This window comes from Schistocerca nitens, chromosome 2, assembly GCF_023898315.1.
Source record: "Schistocerca nitens isolate TAMUIC-IGC-003100 chromosome 2, iqSchNite1.1, whole genome shotgun sequence".
NCBI classification, from domain to species: domain Eukaryota; kingdom Metazoa; phylum Arthropoda; class Insecta; order Orthoptera; family Acrididae; genus Schistocerca; species Schistocerca nitens.
The window spans coordinates 580,076,485-580,092,590 of record NC_064615.1 but is presented as its reverse complement, the minus strand read 5'-3'; the positions used below and the strand labels follow the sequence as shown (position 1 = coordinate 580,092,590).

General features: G+C 39.8%; 1 protein-coding gene across 3 annotated transcripts in view; it reads right to left on the bottom strand.

The window, feature by feature from the left end:
• Positions 1-15,766, bottom strand: part of LOC126236637 (stimulator of interferon genes protein homolog) — a 351,257-nt gene extending 335,491 nt beyond the window's left edge. The window contains exon 1 of one of the 3 annotated variants that reach the window (XM_049946092.1): positions 15,645-15,766. Coding sequence is in view for 1 of the 3 variants with exons in the window: in XM_049946090.1 (XP_049802047.1) it covers positions 15,645-15,716 (72 nt within the window). In the remaining 2 variants the exon portion in view is untranslated. Of the gene's footprint in view, positions 1-15,301; positions 15,543-15,644 lie in introns of those variants that run through there. The other 2 variants (XM_049946090.1, XM_049946091.1) reach the window with 2 other exon arrangements.
• Between the last annotated feature and the right edge of the window lie 340 nt (positions 15,767-16,106).

Sequence of the window (16,106 nt, the reverse complement as noted above, 5' to 3'; positions counted from 1 at the left end):
CGTGAGGTCTCCACAGTACATCGATGTTGTCGCCAGTGGTCGGCGGAAGGTGCACGTGCCCGTCGACCTGGGACCGGACCGCAGCGACGCACGGATGCACGCCAAGACCGTAGGATCCTACGCAGTGCCGTAGGGGACCGCACCGCCACTTCCCAGCAAATTAGGGACACTGTTGCTCCTGGGGTATCGGCGAGGACCATTCGCAACCGTCTCCATGAAGCTGGGCTACGGTCCCGCACACCGTTAGGCCGTCTTCCGCTCACGCCCCAACATCGTGCAGCCCGCCTCCAGTGGTGTCGCGACAGGCGTGAATGGAGGGACGAATGGAGACGTGTCGTCTTCAGCGATGAGAGTCGCTTCTGCCTTGGTGCCAATGATGGTCGTATGCGTGTTTGGCGCCGTGCAGGTGAGCGCCACAATCAGGACTGCATACGACCGAGGCACACAGGGCCAACACCCGGCATCATGGTGTGGGGAGCGATCTCCTACACTGGCCGTACACCACTGGTGATCGTCGAGGGGACACTGAATAGTGCACGGTACATCCAAACCGTCATCGAACCCATCGTTCTACCATTCCTAGACCGGCAAGGGAACTTGCTGTTCCAACAGGACAATGCACGTCCGCATGTATCCCGTGCCACCCAACGTGCTCTAGAAGGTGTAAGTCAACTACCCTGGCCAGCAAGATCTCCGGATCTGTCCCCCATTGAGCATGTTTGGGACTGGATGAAGCGTCGTCTCACGCGGTCTGCACGTCCAGCACGAACGCTGGTCCAACTGAGGCGCCAGGTGGAAATGGCATGGCAAGCTGTTCCACAGGACTACATCCAGCATCTCTAAGATCATCTCCATGGGAGAATAGCAGCCTGCATTGCTGCGAAAGGTGGATATACACTGTACTAGTGCCGACATTGTGCATGCTCTGTTGCCTGTTTCTATGTGCCTGTGGTTCTGTCAGTGTGATCATGTGATGTATCTGACCCCAGGAATGTGTCAATATAGTTTCCCCTTCCTGGGACAATGAATTCACGGTGTTCTTATTTCAATTTCCAGGAGTGTATTTTAGCTCTGATCCCTATCAACACTGTTTCCTACTCCACTCACTATCACAACATGATCCTGCTTTGTAAAAACCTTGCACAATGATCCTTCATCATCTATCATTTGGCTAAGACATGCACTCGGCTTTTAAAAGCTTGTGAGCTGGTACCTGTCACCAAATTTTTCCTGCAAGATCTGGCTCACACCTCTTCCATGGCTACTACCTAACAACAGAACTTTCCTCTTACTTTCTACTTTTTTTGAAAAAGTTGGTTTCCTGGTGAAAGTCTGTTGAGTATTAACTACACTTACGTATACCTGAGCCTCTTCCTTATTAATCTGTTAATCCATTTACCTCAGTTATGACATTATAAAACAAAGTAAGGTGATCCTAATGCCGTCCAAGCTAAATCAAAAGAAATTATAAGAAATTTTCCTTCGAACAAATATATGATGATAAATGCCATTTCACAGGGACTAGACTAGAAGGTCATGAATCCCTACATCCTAGTCGAATTCTGCTGTTCATGAAGGTGGTGGTGGTGGTGGTGGTGGTGGTGATGATGATGATGATGACACTGAACAGAGAATTTACAGTGTCAAATTTATTTGCTATGACAGTTACTGTAACCCACCACTTGACTAATCTAACAGTCAGCAGGGGTGGAACATCTAGACAGCTGAGAAATTCGAAGGGGGAGGTGGGGGGGCAGCTAGAAGGCCCTGGACCTCTTATGTGATGAGGGGCTCTCTTACCAACAAGTCCCCCCCCCCAACACACACACACACACACACACACACACACACACACACACAGATTCAGAAGTGAAAAGACTGTAGGGAAAATACTAACATCAGCTACATCTAAAACGGAGGAAGAAAACAGGCAAGGTTTTTTTGGCTGAAAATACTGAATGCATGAAAAGCTAAAAGAATTTGTTACACATATAGATGTGGAGGGGGAAACTCACTGGAGACTCATCAATCCTCTTTTTGAGGTGAATCAACAACTGTAACTGTATGCTCTTTTTCCAAATAGTTGTTTCTTATTACATCTGCTATCATATTTGGAGTTCCTTTGTTTCTAAGAATGCTTTAATACTGCATAATGTCAACAGAAAACTTTGTTTAAAAATCAGTGTTTTCCCAGAGGTTTTAGGTATATTTATCAAAAACATATGGTGCTTAGTACCTCCCAGTGGCAGGTCTACAACATTATTTAATCAACTTGGGTGTCAAAAGTGGATAATGATTCAGCATTAATTATATTTCAGTTAGCCTCATTCCCACTAAAACAGTCCCCTCTTCTGCTGGATAAAGGGATTTCAGATTCCAAAACCTATCTTTTCAATTCCTCTTTGTGTCTGTGTATATATCTGCTGTTGTTTGGTAAATACTTTTTATCTGTATACATTTATAGTAGAAGTTATTCAGTGAAATAATTGTCTTGTTCCCTTTTTTCAAGTGACACTCATAGTCATCAATGTATAGTGTTCAGAAAACATACATCAGAAATCCTTTACTAATCAGTCACTTCATCTAATTGCAAACAGCACTCTACTCAACAATGTCCGAAAGTGACTGAAATTATTTCAAGCAACTATAGCTTTTTTAAAAAAAATTACTATGTACAGTTCTCAGTATTTTAACCTTCTTTATTGCAGGCTTACTCTAATTCTTCATATTTCTTTTTTGCTTATTTCTGATCTATACCATAGCAATCTAATGACACACAAAATTAACAGTCAGTATCCAGTTTTCAATGCTTCAAGCCAGAATGTGGTTTAAATTCTTTTTTCTACATTAAAGTTTTTTGCATCCTTTCAACAAGGCTTAGAAACAGGTCAGCAAAAAAAATTCAACGCCATTCTTTAAGCATACTGTCTAACAAGACATTTTACTGCACAGAGTATCCGCGTAATGAAATTTATCTGTTAAAGGTTCACAAACTTGCAAGAAGTTTTCAACGTGAGAACTACTTTAAAGCAGTTATGTGGCTTACTGGTATATCCTTTTGGAAGATCAGGTTCAGCAAAAGGATGCAGAAAATACGGCGAAGAAAAATAAATAATATAGGGAACAAAATCAAACAATGGAAAGTCCAGGTTGGAATATCAAGAGCTACACACAAGCACAATGAAGAGACTGTTACACACTAAGCTTATGGCCAAACCCTTCTTCATAAAAGGAAGAAAAAAACACACACTCACACAAGTAAGCACACCTCACACAATTATGATCGCTATCTCTGGCTGCTCCGACCAGAGATAGCTGTCGTGTGTGTGATTTGTGCTTGCTTGTGCGAATGTGTGTGTGTGGACTTTTACCTTTTCTGAAGAAGACTTTGGGCAAAACCTTAGTTTGTAGCAGTCTTTTTGTTCTGCCTATCTGCAACTCAATAAGTCATCTACACAATGAGGCAAGCTACCCTTTTTATAATATTCTGAACATGCAGACTGCAGAAGTAGTCATAGATACGAATCATGAAAGAGCTCTCAAATAAGACATATGATCCACCTATAAAACATTCACAACATGTGACTGCTATGTAAAATATTCCTGAACTTTTAACAGGATGGACTGAAAATGAACATACAAATAACTTAGTGCAATGCAAGTATGATGACATTGAAATCAACTTCTTGACTCTGCCTACTTAATGCTCAACATATAGTCCTTAAGTAGTAGCCATAAATGATGGTGGTCAAGCTTAGACTCATTCTGCACATCTGATGTCATGGATTCTCTGAACACCCTGCTGTAAACATTGTAACTAACCTGAGCATTATATGTGATTGTAGCAAGTTATTTTGTAAATTTTTATTCCACTGTTGCAAGTTGTCAAGACTGATGATGGTAGTATGTGAAAAATTCTACATTACTGAGCTAGAGATGTAATTTGCAAGATAATGCTTTCTTCAAGTGTAAAGCCCCTCTACGCGCATACTGCAACTGCCGCTTGGAAATGCAACACTGCAATCCTTGTCCGTGCAATGGACTACAGTATGATCTAACAAGTTGAAACGAAATACTCTTTTCAAGCTGTTGCTGCAGCCACACACACTACTGACTGATTATCAGCAAGAGCAACAATGAAAATTACACCACATATAGCTCTTCAAGACATCATTTCTACAATTAAGTCCAAAGGTAATGTTCAACGTATTTATGAGATTTACCTTTTTGATTACCTGCAGAATACTTGGTGGCCATCAATGTTCACATGTGTTCATGTACTGCTTCTCAGTTCAAGAATTTGGGAGTATGCATCAGCTATTATTCACGTGTGCGTATGTAATTACCCTAAGCATTCTAAGGAAGCTTGTGTTGTTTTCACACTTGTCAATGGAATACTATTCTGATCTGGCATATCTACATACATTGTGAAAAAGAAAAACAGATGAATGTTTTAAATTTAAAATTAAGTGGTTGAAAGTCCACATTCAACTGTGGGTCCACATACAACTAGCGGATGGTCAACTATAATGTTGGAGTGTGGCAACAGCACACAACCTGCAATAGGGCCATACATGGCTAAATACTGCTGTGTTCATCAACTTTTCTTTTACTTTTTTCATACAAATAAACATATTTAGTATAGAGCAAGCAAATGACCAAATTGTGCAATTGTGGCCTTATCTGCACCTGTCAGAGCAGTAAAAACAAATGGGTGTGTTGGAAGAGCTTCTGGGAATCATGTGCCAGATATACCAATGGTACCTCAAGTACTATCCTTTTCTGTGCATTCCGTCCACTCTACAGAAAGCACGAGATCTAATGCTACTTTTCCAGTTGTCAGTGAGTAGTGCGTCAGTGACAGGACTAGGCACTTTGTACAGGGGAGCCAGGGACGTGAGAGAAATCTTGAGTGTTCTACTAATACCACTAACCACCAAGTTCAAGGTGCTGCCTCCCATTGAAATTAAACCTGTGCCAGCGAGACTCACTTCACCTGTTGGTAAACCTCACAAAACTCATGTCCAACGAAACAGAAACTGCATGTGAGATTGTCTGTACAAGGCTCAGTATCAATGGTGGGCATAAAATTATATTAGGATCCTTCTATCGACCAACAGACTCATCTCCAGATGAATCCAAAAACATTAGTGAAAACCAAAGTTCACTAAATGTAAGTCCTCTAACCATACTGTCATCAATGGAGGAGACTTATCATCCATCAATCAACTGGGAAAATTATAGTTTTGTAAGTGGTTGGCATGACAAGACATCCTGTGAAGCATTATTAAATGTGTTCTCAAAGAACTACCGACAACAGATTGTCGGCAACCTACTCATGATAGGGATACATTGGAGAACTTATTTTCTTTGGAGACACCCATGTAGAAACCAATATCAGTGACCATGAGGCAGATGTAACAATAATGATTACCAAAGTACAAATGGCAACTAAAACAAATAGAAGGATTTATATTTTCAGCAAAATATTAAGGAGGCACTAGTGTAGTATCTCAATAAGAAACTCTAAACTATTAGCTCTGGCGAAGAGTGTGTAGAAGAACTGCAGCTCAGATTTAAAGGATAGTTGACTATGCTCTTGATCAATTAGTTCATGTTGGAGAGACCCGCCATGACACACAGTTACCATAAAGAAACTTCTAAAGAAAAATGACAACTGCATAAAGGTGTAAAACACAGCATAGGACTATAGAAAGGAAGATACTAAATGAAATGTGTTTGGCTGCCCAGAGGGCAATGTGTGATGCGTTTAATGACTACCATACTTACTTACTTACTCACTCACTGGTCATACCGGACTCGAGAGTCCATTACCGCAGCAACGTATTTTCGCCATCTGTCCCTGTCTTGGGGATATTTCCTTCCATTCTCCTTCAATACCTAGGCTCCTCAAATCGGCCTTCACATTGTCCTCCCATCTACGCCTCGGTCTCCTCACGGGAAGTTTTCCCTCTAGGTGCCCTACCAGTACTCTGCGCGCTGCCCTGCCCTCATCCATTCGAGCTACGTGACCCGCCCTTCGCAGCCTATGTGATTTAATAATACTGATTATGTCAGGGCTCGAATAGAGTTCGTGAACCTCTTCGTTATGCAGTTTTCGCCACTCTCCGCTAATGTCATCCCTTTTTGCTCCGAAAATTTTCCTCAAAATTTTGTTTTCAAATACTCTAAACGGCTTTTCATTTTGCACAGTGAGAGACCAAGTCTCACACCCATACAGCATAACTGGTAGAATAATAGTTTTGTATATTCTAATCTTTAAATTTCTAGACAATTTCCGCGATGAAAGTAATCTATTCAGTGAGAAGTAGCACGCATTTCCCGCCCGTAATCTCTTCCTCAGTTCGGATTCAATCTCATTTATCGAAGTGATGTCCACGCCTAGGTACTTAAATGTGTTCACTTTTTCAAACTGCACGACTCCAACTCTTAACATTTGCTGATCTACTGCTGTTGGCATTCTAGTAGTAACCAGGTATTTAGTTTTGTCTTCACTTATCCTTAGACCTACATCTTCACTAGCCTTGATTAACGCATTCGCATTTGCTGTTACAGATTCTTTCCTATCGCTAATGATGTTTAGATCATCTGCATACCCTAATATCTTAATATTTCCATTTAACTCCACACCCTCTGAATTATCTGCTGCCACTCGTACAATATATTCTAGGACTAAATTAAAAAGTAGCGGAGACAGGGCATCTCCCTGCTTAAGTCCGTTCTTTATAACAAATTCTTCTGACTCCAATTTCCCCACGCGTACTCTACCTTTTGTGTTTTTCAAACTCACTTCTATAAGTCTAACATACTTCTTTGGTATTCAAAGTTCCAAAAGAATTCTGTACAATTTTGACTGCAATACTTAATCATATGCTTTTGTAAAATCTATGAAAAGATTATGAACTGGTTTATTGTATTCCCATTTCTTTTCCAAAATTTGACGCAGGGTGAATATTTGGTCTATAGTTGATCTGTTCCTCCGAAAGCCAGCTTGGTAATCCCCCACAATTTCATCTGCATATGGTGTAAGCCTGCTTAGCAGAATATTCGAGAAAATTTTGGAACATACTGGTAACAGCGATATGCCTCTATAATTTCTACAATCCATTTTGTCATCTTTCTTAAAAATTGGGATCAGAATCGACTCCTGCCACTCTTCAGGTATCATCTCTGAGTTCCATACTTTAGTTATCACTTTGTGAATTACTTCCACCAATTTCTATCCCCCATTTTTAACTAATTCTGCAGTTATGCAATCTGATCCTGGTGCTTTATGGTTTTTCAATTTGTTGATTGCATCTCTTACTTCCTTTAACGTTGGCTCAGGTATCTGGGGTTCTGCTGTATGTATTTCGTACGCCTGCTCATTTCCTGCTTCCTGGTGTACATTTAACAGATGCTCAAAATACGCCCTCCATTTACTTAATATAGCCTCGAAGTGCATTTGTCCTAGCCTTGAAGCCCTTCCTATATCCATTTATGTCTAGGTAAAGTTCCCTTTATGGTTTTTGTTTTACTGTTTGTTTCCATTTTTGTAATTTGATTGTTCAAATAATCCATCTTCTTTGCCCATAGCCTACGACCAACTTCCCTTCTCAAGTTCAAGAACTCCTCTCGTTTTCTGTCTCCCATTCTATCCCAATCTAATCACGCTTTTCTCCTTTCCTCTACCAATTTCTTGCATTCCTCACCAAACCACGGTTTCCTCCTGTTCTTCTTAATTGTACCTATTGTGACCTTCGCTGCCTCTTTGATATTATTCCTCACAGTGATCCACTGTTTGTTTACATCCTCGTCTTGATCTTCGTGTGTCCTGAGAGCATCAAACCTATTTGAAATTTCTACCATGTACCTTCTTCTAAAGTTTTCATCATTTAGCCTGTCAGTGTCAATCCTAACAAGTTCTGCATTGTGACACCTTGAAGTTGCTGTAGATAGGCGTTGGTGAACTTTGGCAACTACAAGAAAATGATCAGAATCACAGTCTGCTCCCCTGAAAGTCCTAACATTTTCTATACTAGTGTGCCATCTTCGATCTACAAGAACATGATCAATTTGGTTTCGGCTGTGTCCATCCGGAGAGACCCAAGTTGCTTTATGAATGTCCTTCCTTTTGAATTATGTGCTCTCAACAATCATGTCTTTTGAAACAGCAAAATTAACCACCCTTGTGCCATTATCATTCGAAATGTTATGCCAACTTTATTTCCCAATTGTAGGCCGGAATGCTTCCTCCTTCCCAATCTTCGCATTAAAATCACCTATGATTAATTTTGTATCATACGAGGAGAACTCATCCCACAGTTGATCTAGTTCTTCATAAAAGCAGTCTTTAACAATCTCTTCAGTGTCCTAGTCAATTCCACCTGCCGGACAACACTATAACTGATAGTCGGTCACTAATGAACCTTATATCTCTGATTCCGTGAGGCACTTTTCTCTGTACTGCGAAACCTGTTCCGAAACTGTGAGCATCCGCACCTCCATAGAAAAATGCATAGTTACCCCTCTTTATGCTCCCCTCCCCCTGCCACCGAGTTTCTTGAATAGCTGTAATGTCTACATCACATCTATCTAATTCGTCTAATAATGTCTGGAATGTTCCTGGTCTGTTCAAACTTTTAACGTTCCATGTTCCCAACTTGAAAGTTCCTTTCGGCCTGAATCTCTTCTTCACTTGCACTCTTAATGACTACCATAGCAGAATATTATTGAACAACCTCTCACGAAACCCAAAGTCTGTTAACATTACCAAAACTACTGTCCAGATTCTCATGGGTGAGATAGGGACAGAAATCAAGGGTAGCAATTCAGTTTTCAAATGGTCATTTACAAATGAAAATCCAGGGGTACTACCCCAGTTTAATTCTAATGCCACAACAAAGATTTGTGATATAGATATTAGTGTCAATAGTGTTGAGAAACAGCTGAATTCGCTACAATCTAACAAAGCTCCATGACCTGACGGAATCCCTACCAGATCCTATGCTGAATTTGCACCCAAGTTAACTCATCTTTTAATTATAATTTATTGGAGACCCCTCTAACAAACAAATTTGTACAATAATTGGAAGAAAATGCGTCACACCTGCCATCAACAAGGGTGCCAGAAGTGACCCACAAAACTGCCATCCAATATCCCCGACATCCATTTGTTGTAGAATCTTAGAACATATTCTGAGCCAAACATAATGAGGTATCTCGAACAGAATGACCTCCTCCATGGCAACCAGCATGGATTCCAAAAACATTGATCATTTGAAACGCAACTTGCACTCTTCTCACACAACATGCCGAAAACCATGGATCCAGGCACTCAGATGCAGTATTTCTTGAGTTTCAAGGAGCATACCACACCAACATTTATTAACAAAAGCGTGCTCATACGGGAAGTGTGTTGGGGTCCTAGTTGTTGATGATGTACATTAATGACCTTGCAGACAATATTACTAGTACAGACTTTTTGCAGATGATGCAGTTATCCATGTTGAAGTAACATCTGAGAAAACCTGCACAAATAACCAGTCAGCTCTTGATAAGATTGCAATGTGGTGTTAAGATTGGCAACATGCTTTAAATGTTCAAAATGTATAACTGTGTACTTCAAAAAGAAAATTATCCTACGTCCATAGTACAAATATGTCACTAATGGAATGAGTCTACTCTTATAATTGCTTGGGCATAACACTTTGTAGGGATATCATGTGGAATGATCACATAGGCTTAGTCACTGGTAAAACAGTTGGCAGACTGTGGTTCGTTGGCAGAAAACAAGGGAAATGTAGTCAATCTACAACAGAGATTGCTTACAAATCACTCGCACAACCCAACCTACACTACTGTTTAAGTATATGGCACCCTTACCAAGTAGGAGTGACAGGAGTTATTGAATGTATACAGAGAATGACAGCACAAATGGTCAGAAGTTTGTCTGACCTATGGCAGTGTGTCGTGGAGATGTTGAAGAAACTAAACTGGCAAACACTTTAAAACAGATGCAAACTATCCAGAAAAAGCCTACAAAATTTCAAGGCTCAGCTTTAAAAGATGACATTATCCACTGGTTTCCTATACTATCAATCCTTAAAACCTCAGTTTATCTAGAATATCATGATTCACATAGTCAAATGCCTAAGACTGGTCACAGAAAATACCAGCTGGTATTATTTTGTTATTTAATGCTAGTAAAATTTGGTGAGTATGTGAAAAATGGTAGTCACAGTTAAGCAACTCTTCTGAAATCCAAACTGTGATTTCCTGAGGATATTGTTGTTGCTCAGGTGGGTTATTACTCAGGAATAAATGACCTTCTCAAAAATTTTTGAAAACATCGGTACTGGAACGGGTCAGTAGTTGTGGGCCTCTCTCATCACCTTCTTATTGAAGGTATTTTTACAAAGGCATATATCCATACCTCTGGGAAGATACCCTGAAATAGTGATGCACTACATATTTCAGAAAACTCTGTGATTATTGTATGGGAACAAATCTGTAGTACTCTTGTTAGCAAACCCATGTGAGCTTTTATTTTTGAGAGAATATATCATTTTCTTAACTTCGGAAGGTGAATTTTAACAAACACAGTATTCTTAGTAAAAATCAGTTGAGACTTCAAAAGGATATTTTAATTTAACAGGCCATTCTCTCATTTGTTAACCTCCTAGAACCCATAAACAATAAAATGTCACCAGCTGGAATCTTGTGATCTACATCGTCCTGTCACACGTATGTGACCACCACTTATGTTCAACGTTAACATGCAATAACCACTCACAGACAGCAGGTGGCAGCACTAGCAGTGGAGGGTATATAAAGTGTGTTGAGGATGCAGAAAACAGTGCAAGAGTTGTCATAATGCAGAAACAGATGGATTTATCTGACGTACAAAAGGGCATGACTGTGGGCTTTTGGGCCAGTAGTGGAAGCATTTCTGAAACAGCTACGTTTGTAAAGTATTTGCAGGACACCATGTTAACAGTATATTGTGCACAGCAAAATGGCGCTATCCACATCCAGCACCAAGGCAACTATGGTGTACCATGGCCCAAAGATGAAAAGGGTGAATGACGGCTGCGGAGATGTGTACAGGTGAGCAGATGTGCAACTGTTGAGCAACTTATCACCCAGATGAACCAAGGGGCTACCAACAGTGTCTCCTTAATGATCGTTCAGTGAACGTTGCTGCATATGGGCCACTGCAGCAGGTGCCTGGTTCAAGCACCCATGCTGACTACTGTTCATTGGTGACAAAGGTTGGAATTTGCATGCTAGTACCACAACTGGATGTCAACTGAGTAGTGACAGGTAGCTTTTTCAAATGAGCTATGTTTTATGCTCTATTGGGCAGATGATCGTTGGTACGTATGACAAGAAATGTCTGAAAGCAAACACACTGCAACAATCGTCTGAGCATTATGGTCTGCGAAAGTTACTGTGGCCTTAGGCTCTTCACACTGCAAATCCTCAACCACGAAACCTAGTGCAGCACTGAAACTGGCATGGCTCCACACTCCTGTTGCTATCTTCCTGAACATCACTTTATTTCTTTCCGCATGTCATGCTGTGGTCTGCACTGCAAAAAGGTGATTATTCAGGCTTTTGGCAGGTGTCACATTTATATGACTAGAGTGTGTATCTAAAACATTCAACAGTATAGAGAAGGCATGGCCAACCTTTGGTGACCAGCAGGCCAGATTCACATACATACTTCAGCCTCATCACGTTACACAACAGCAGCACTCCTAGTGCTTAAACTGAAAGCTGTAGCTTCCATGATGTTAATGTTTATGGAGTAACACACTGGTATGAATGTTAAAATAGCTGTATTTAAGAAATTTCGCTGCAAAATTCTGAAGCACCATTAGCAAAGAAACAATGTTCATGTAACATACATAAATGTAAACAACTGAAGACGGGATGCCAGGCATCTTGAAATGTCAACTTGGAAAAATAAATGCCTGTAAAAACAACTGTTTGCAGCTAATTTATTATACTCTCTCTCTCTCTCTCTCTCTCTCTCTCTCTCCCCCACCCCTTCCACACATTTCTTTAGATAACAAAATTCTTTCTACTTAGGAAGACTGGACACTATGGCTTACTATTGCTTAAATGGTAAAGCAAGGATGTGGCTCGAGCCACATATAGATGACAGAAAGTATACAGCAGCTTTGAGTAATTCCATAATGGCTAACTGCCTGCTCTGAGTGGGGCACACTGAAATGTGGGACACCACAGGGCTCAGTGCTTGATCCCGTACTACTGTTAATCTTTAACAATGTCCTGCCACGATATATGAGCTGAAAAACACACTTCACCCTATTTGCTGACAACACAACCAATATTATCAACTAAGTACCCAATTGCAATCTTGAGAACACCGCTACCACTATATTCAAAGAAGTTCTAGAACAGTTCATTTCAAATGGTCCATTCCTCAATGTTAACAAGACTCAGTTCATTTGGTTTCTCACAGCACAAACAGCTAGCCGTTGAAGTAAAATGTGGTGAAAAATACTAAGGGCTGAGTCTCCCACCTTTCTGGCATTACATATTAACAACAAACTAAACTGGTCAGTTCACATCCCTGACCTACGAAAAAGTCTGAATTCAGCAGCATTTGCCATTTGCTCGATTGCATCATATGACAACATATTCTGGAAAAAAACAGTCACAAGTAAATAAAATCATTATGGCACACAAGAGGGTCATTAGAATTATGAGTAGAGTCCATTATGGACACTTTTGGAGAAATTTATTCAAACAGTTGGGGATTCTCACCATGTCTAGGTCAGTACATTTTTTCCACTTATGTGCTTTGTCAACAAGAACAGTAAAATTTACAAAATAAATACATCAGAATAATGATACAAGAAGTAAAGATGATGTTCACAAAGATATATAAAAAATCTCAGTTTGGCACAAAAAGCAGTAGCTATACTATTCAGGCCCTAACATATACAAATAAAATCATGTTAAACCAGACTAAAAATTTTATATTTTGGATAGCTTTTTCCATTTTTACATTAATTTTTTGACAGTGTGTAATATTTTGAGAATTTGTTTAATTTTAAGCACTACCATATGAACTTAGAATGTAGCACTGGAATTGTACTTGTGGACAGAACCATTTCTATAGTGTGTCTCCAAGTCTTTGAAACAAAATCTTGGGGTGATGGATCAAGTCATGGGGAAAAACATTTTGTTTGGTAACCCTTCCAGTGGTCATAGGCATCTTTTACAATTGATTATACCCCCGAGAGGTAGCAGAGTAAAAATCTTATGGCGTTGGGGGCGCCCTAAAAAAATTCAATTCCTCCCTAAATAACAGTTGACAGATTGTATCAGTGCAAGAAGCAGACTCACGTGAAATGAAGTTGAAACAAGGTGAGCCACAGGGATCCATAATAATGTCTCTATTGTTCTTAACGTTTGTTAATGACACAGTCTCCAATGGGCATGTCTTGCAGTTCACAGAGGATACAATTTGGTTCTCAAATGGGGAGAATGTAGTTCACGCTGTTCAACAAGCAGAAGTTCTATTCAGAACAAGATGAAAATTAATGAAGAGAAAACACAGAGGTTCATATGCCACTTCAGTTTTTCATTTATACCAAGTGAACCTGGAGACAGCACACAAAACATATATGTTCCAAGCTAATGGGTCCTATGCCTCTTGAGGAAATTCAAATGGGTAATATCCAAACAGTACCTATTACCAGTATACTATGCAATGTTCCATAGCTACATCAGCTATGTATATTATTGTGACGCCATTCTGCATGCTGCAAGAATGTGCTTCTACTGCAAACGAAAATAATGAGGATCATTACCTCAAACAAAAAAACTGATCACCGTAAACTTTATTTTTATTTTTAAATTAGGAGTTCTGACTGTTTAAAGACAATATATATACAGCTGCCTTGTTCTGACATTGACAAGTATAAGCCCCACAGAAAGAAAAATGAAGTTCATCATCAACACAGCACTCACTATGTCTACCTGAACTGCAACTCAGTGGCAATAAAAACAGCAGCAATTCTGCTATTTTACCACACTGTGTTTTAATATTACTGCAATACAGTGCTTAACCTCATGTTCTATACTAGTTTACACTGCAATACCGTATTTGTTTTACTGTAGTAATATTATTGTAAACTTAACGGTCCGTCCAGCAATGGCTGGTGAATGACACAGAAATGGTAATAGATATGCATGTGTGCAGTAGGAGTAATTAGAAAGTAACACTGTGTGTGGGGCAGTGGGGTTACAAGAACTGCATCCCCTAAAAATATTCAGTGCCGAGGTGCCATGACCAAATACAGAGCACTGGTTGTATCTTTGTTACATGCACAAATTAAATGTTTAAAGAGTTTCAGTAAGCAATAATTTGACTGTTTACAAACCATCATCACTTTGAACAAACAATCTAAGCTGGACATGTTTTGCTAAAATTACAGCCACATCAGCAAAACCTGTCTGTGTAGAGAAAGGTAAGTTTGCGCAAAACAATACCTATCCAAAAAAACTAATTCATTTGTAACAAAAAGACAAGCAACAGATTCAGCTTCAAGTTCAGTTATTTCTTTCATGGAATAGTTTGCAGGATTAGAAAACAAACAGTCATGAATTGTACGATGGTAAGGCATTTTTCCTCTTTCTTTTTACGTTTCTATAGAAAACACTAAAAGTTCCGTATTGGACCATATTGTCACCTTCCAACCCACTCAAGACCTCGGGTTGAACTACAGATCAGGCAGTGACCACAACGAAGATTAACGTACACGGAGTGGGGGGAGGAGGGTCCATTACCACACTTTAACCATGAAACAAAATAACAACCAAGATTTCAGAGCAGTAGTAGATAAATACGAAAGAAAAAGGTGATCGCAGAAATAGTTCATAAATTGAGTGTCGCCACTTTGCAGTCTGCTTACTATACGAAGGAACGTCAAAACGTAAAAAGCTACTTCGTTTGCAAATTATATCACGAAATGAATACATAGGTAGCGCTCATAAACACAGTATGTGGAATATTGAAGCTAGAGAGAAAGTTTAGACGCAGTCCCTATACAGTGAAAGCGACTGCACTCTTCCAACAACTCCGATACATTTTCTTTGTGCCCCACACATGTTCTGCCTCGTCAGTGTGTAAATTTACTGCAACACCGCTTTATCACGTCAACGTAATACACCACAAAACATCTTCAGAAAACATTGTTATCACTTGAGGATTTACAACACAAACTTAACGCCATCCTTAATGCGAGAACTGTGGCTCTACCTTGTATCTCCAGCGGCAGCTGACAACACACTAGTAAACGTTCGACAATCAGCCCTAATCTCCTGGTGTACTATGTCGCGATAAATGTATCACATGAAGACAGGTTTTATACCGGGATCACATACGTCGCTCTTATCTTCATACGCTATCACTTGCTTACTGCTATGTTAACAGCTACTTAAGAACCTTTGCCAAGGTTAAGGGACGATGTAATGGATTCTGGTGCAAAAAATCGATATTTTTAAATATTATTTTCTTAATTTGCAGATTTATGGGTGAATTTATTGTGATAGCCGTATTAGAATATTAAACTGTTTAACTCTGCACTGCAAGCAACTCCCACCTTTTCCGACATTTGGGAAACTGCTTGCTTCAGCGTCTCTTTAGTGAGTGAAAACTGAAAAGCATAGGCCATATATCCAAGGTCCGTGTAATCACCTTACGGGAACTCTATTTTATCTATGGTCTATGCCAATTGCCAAGCCTTGTAACGCATAGACCATAGATAATAGTTTATGGTGTAAAGCATGGAGGTGTAAGGAGCTTATCGATATCTCTGGCTGACATATACATCTTTGGCTGAGACGTTGCATGTAATTATTTACGTTTTGTACTGCTTGACAATGAAAAGCCACCAGGAGGAAAAGGGAGGCTGATTCTCTTTAGTTATATTGTTGGAGAGCTATCAGGAAAAACGCAAACAATTTAGATACAATGAGGCGTGCTGTGTGGCAATTTTTTTTCCAAAAATTATTCACTGACCAAACACCAATACATTATTGTGGGATTTTAGAATCTATGCCTC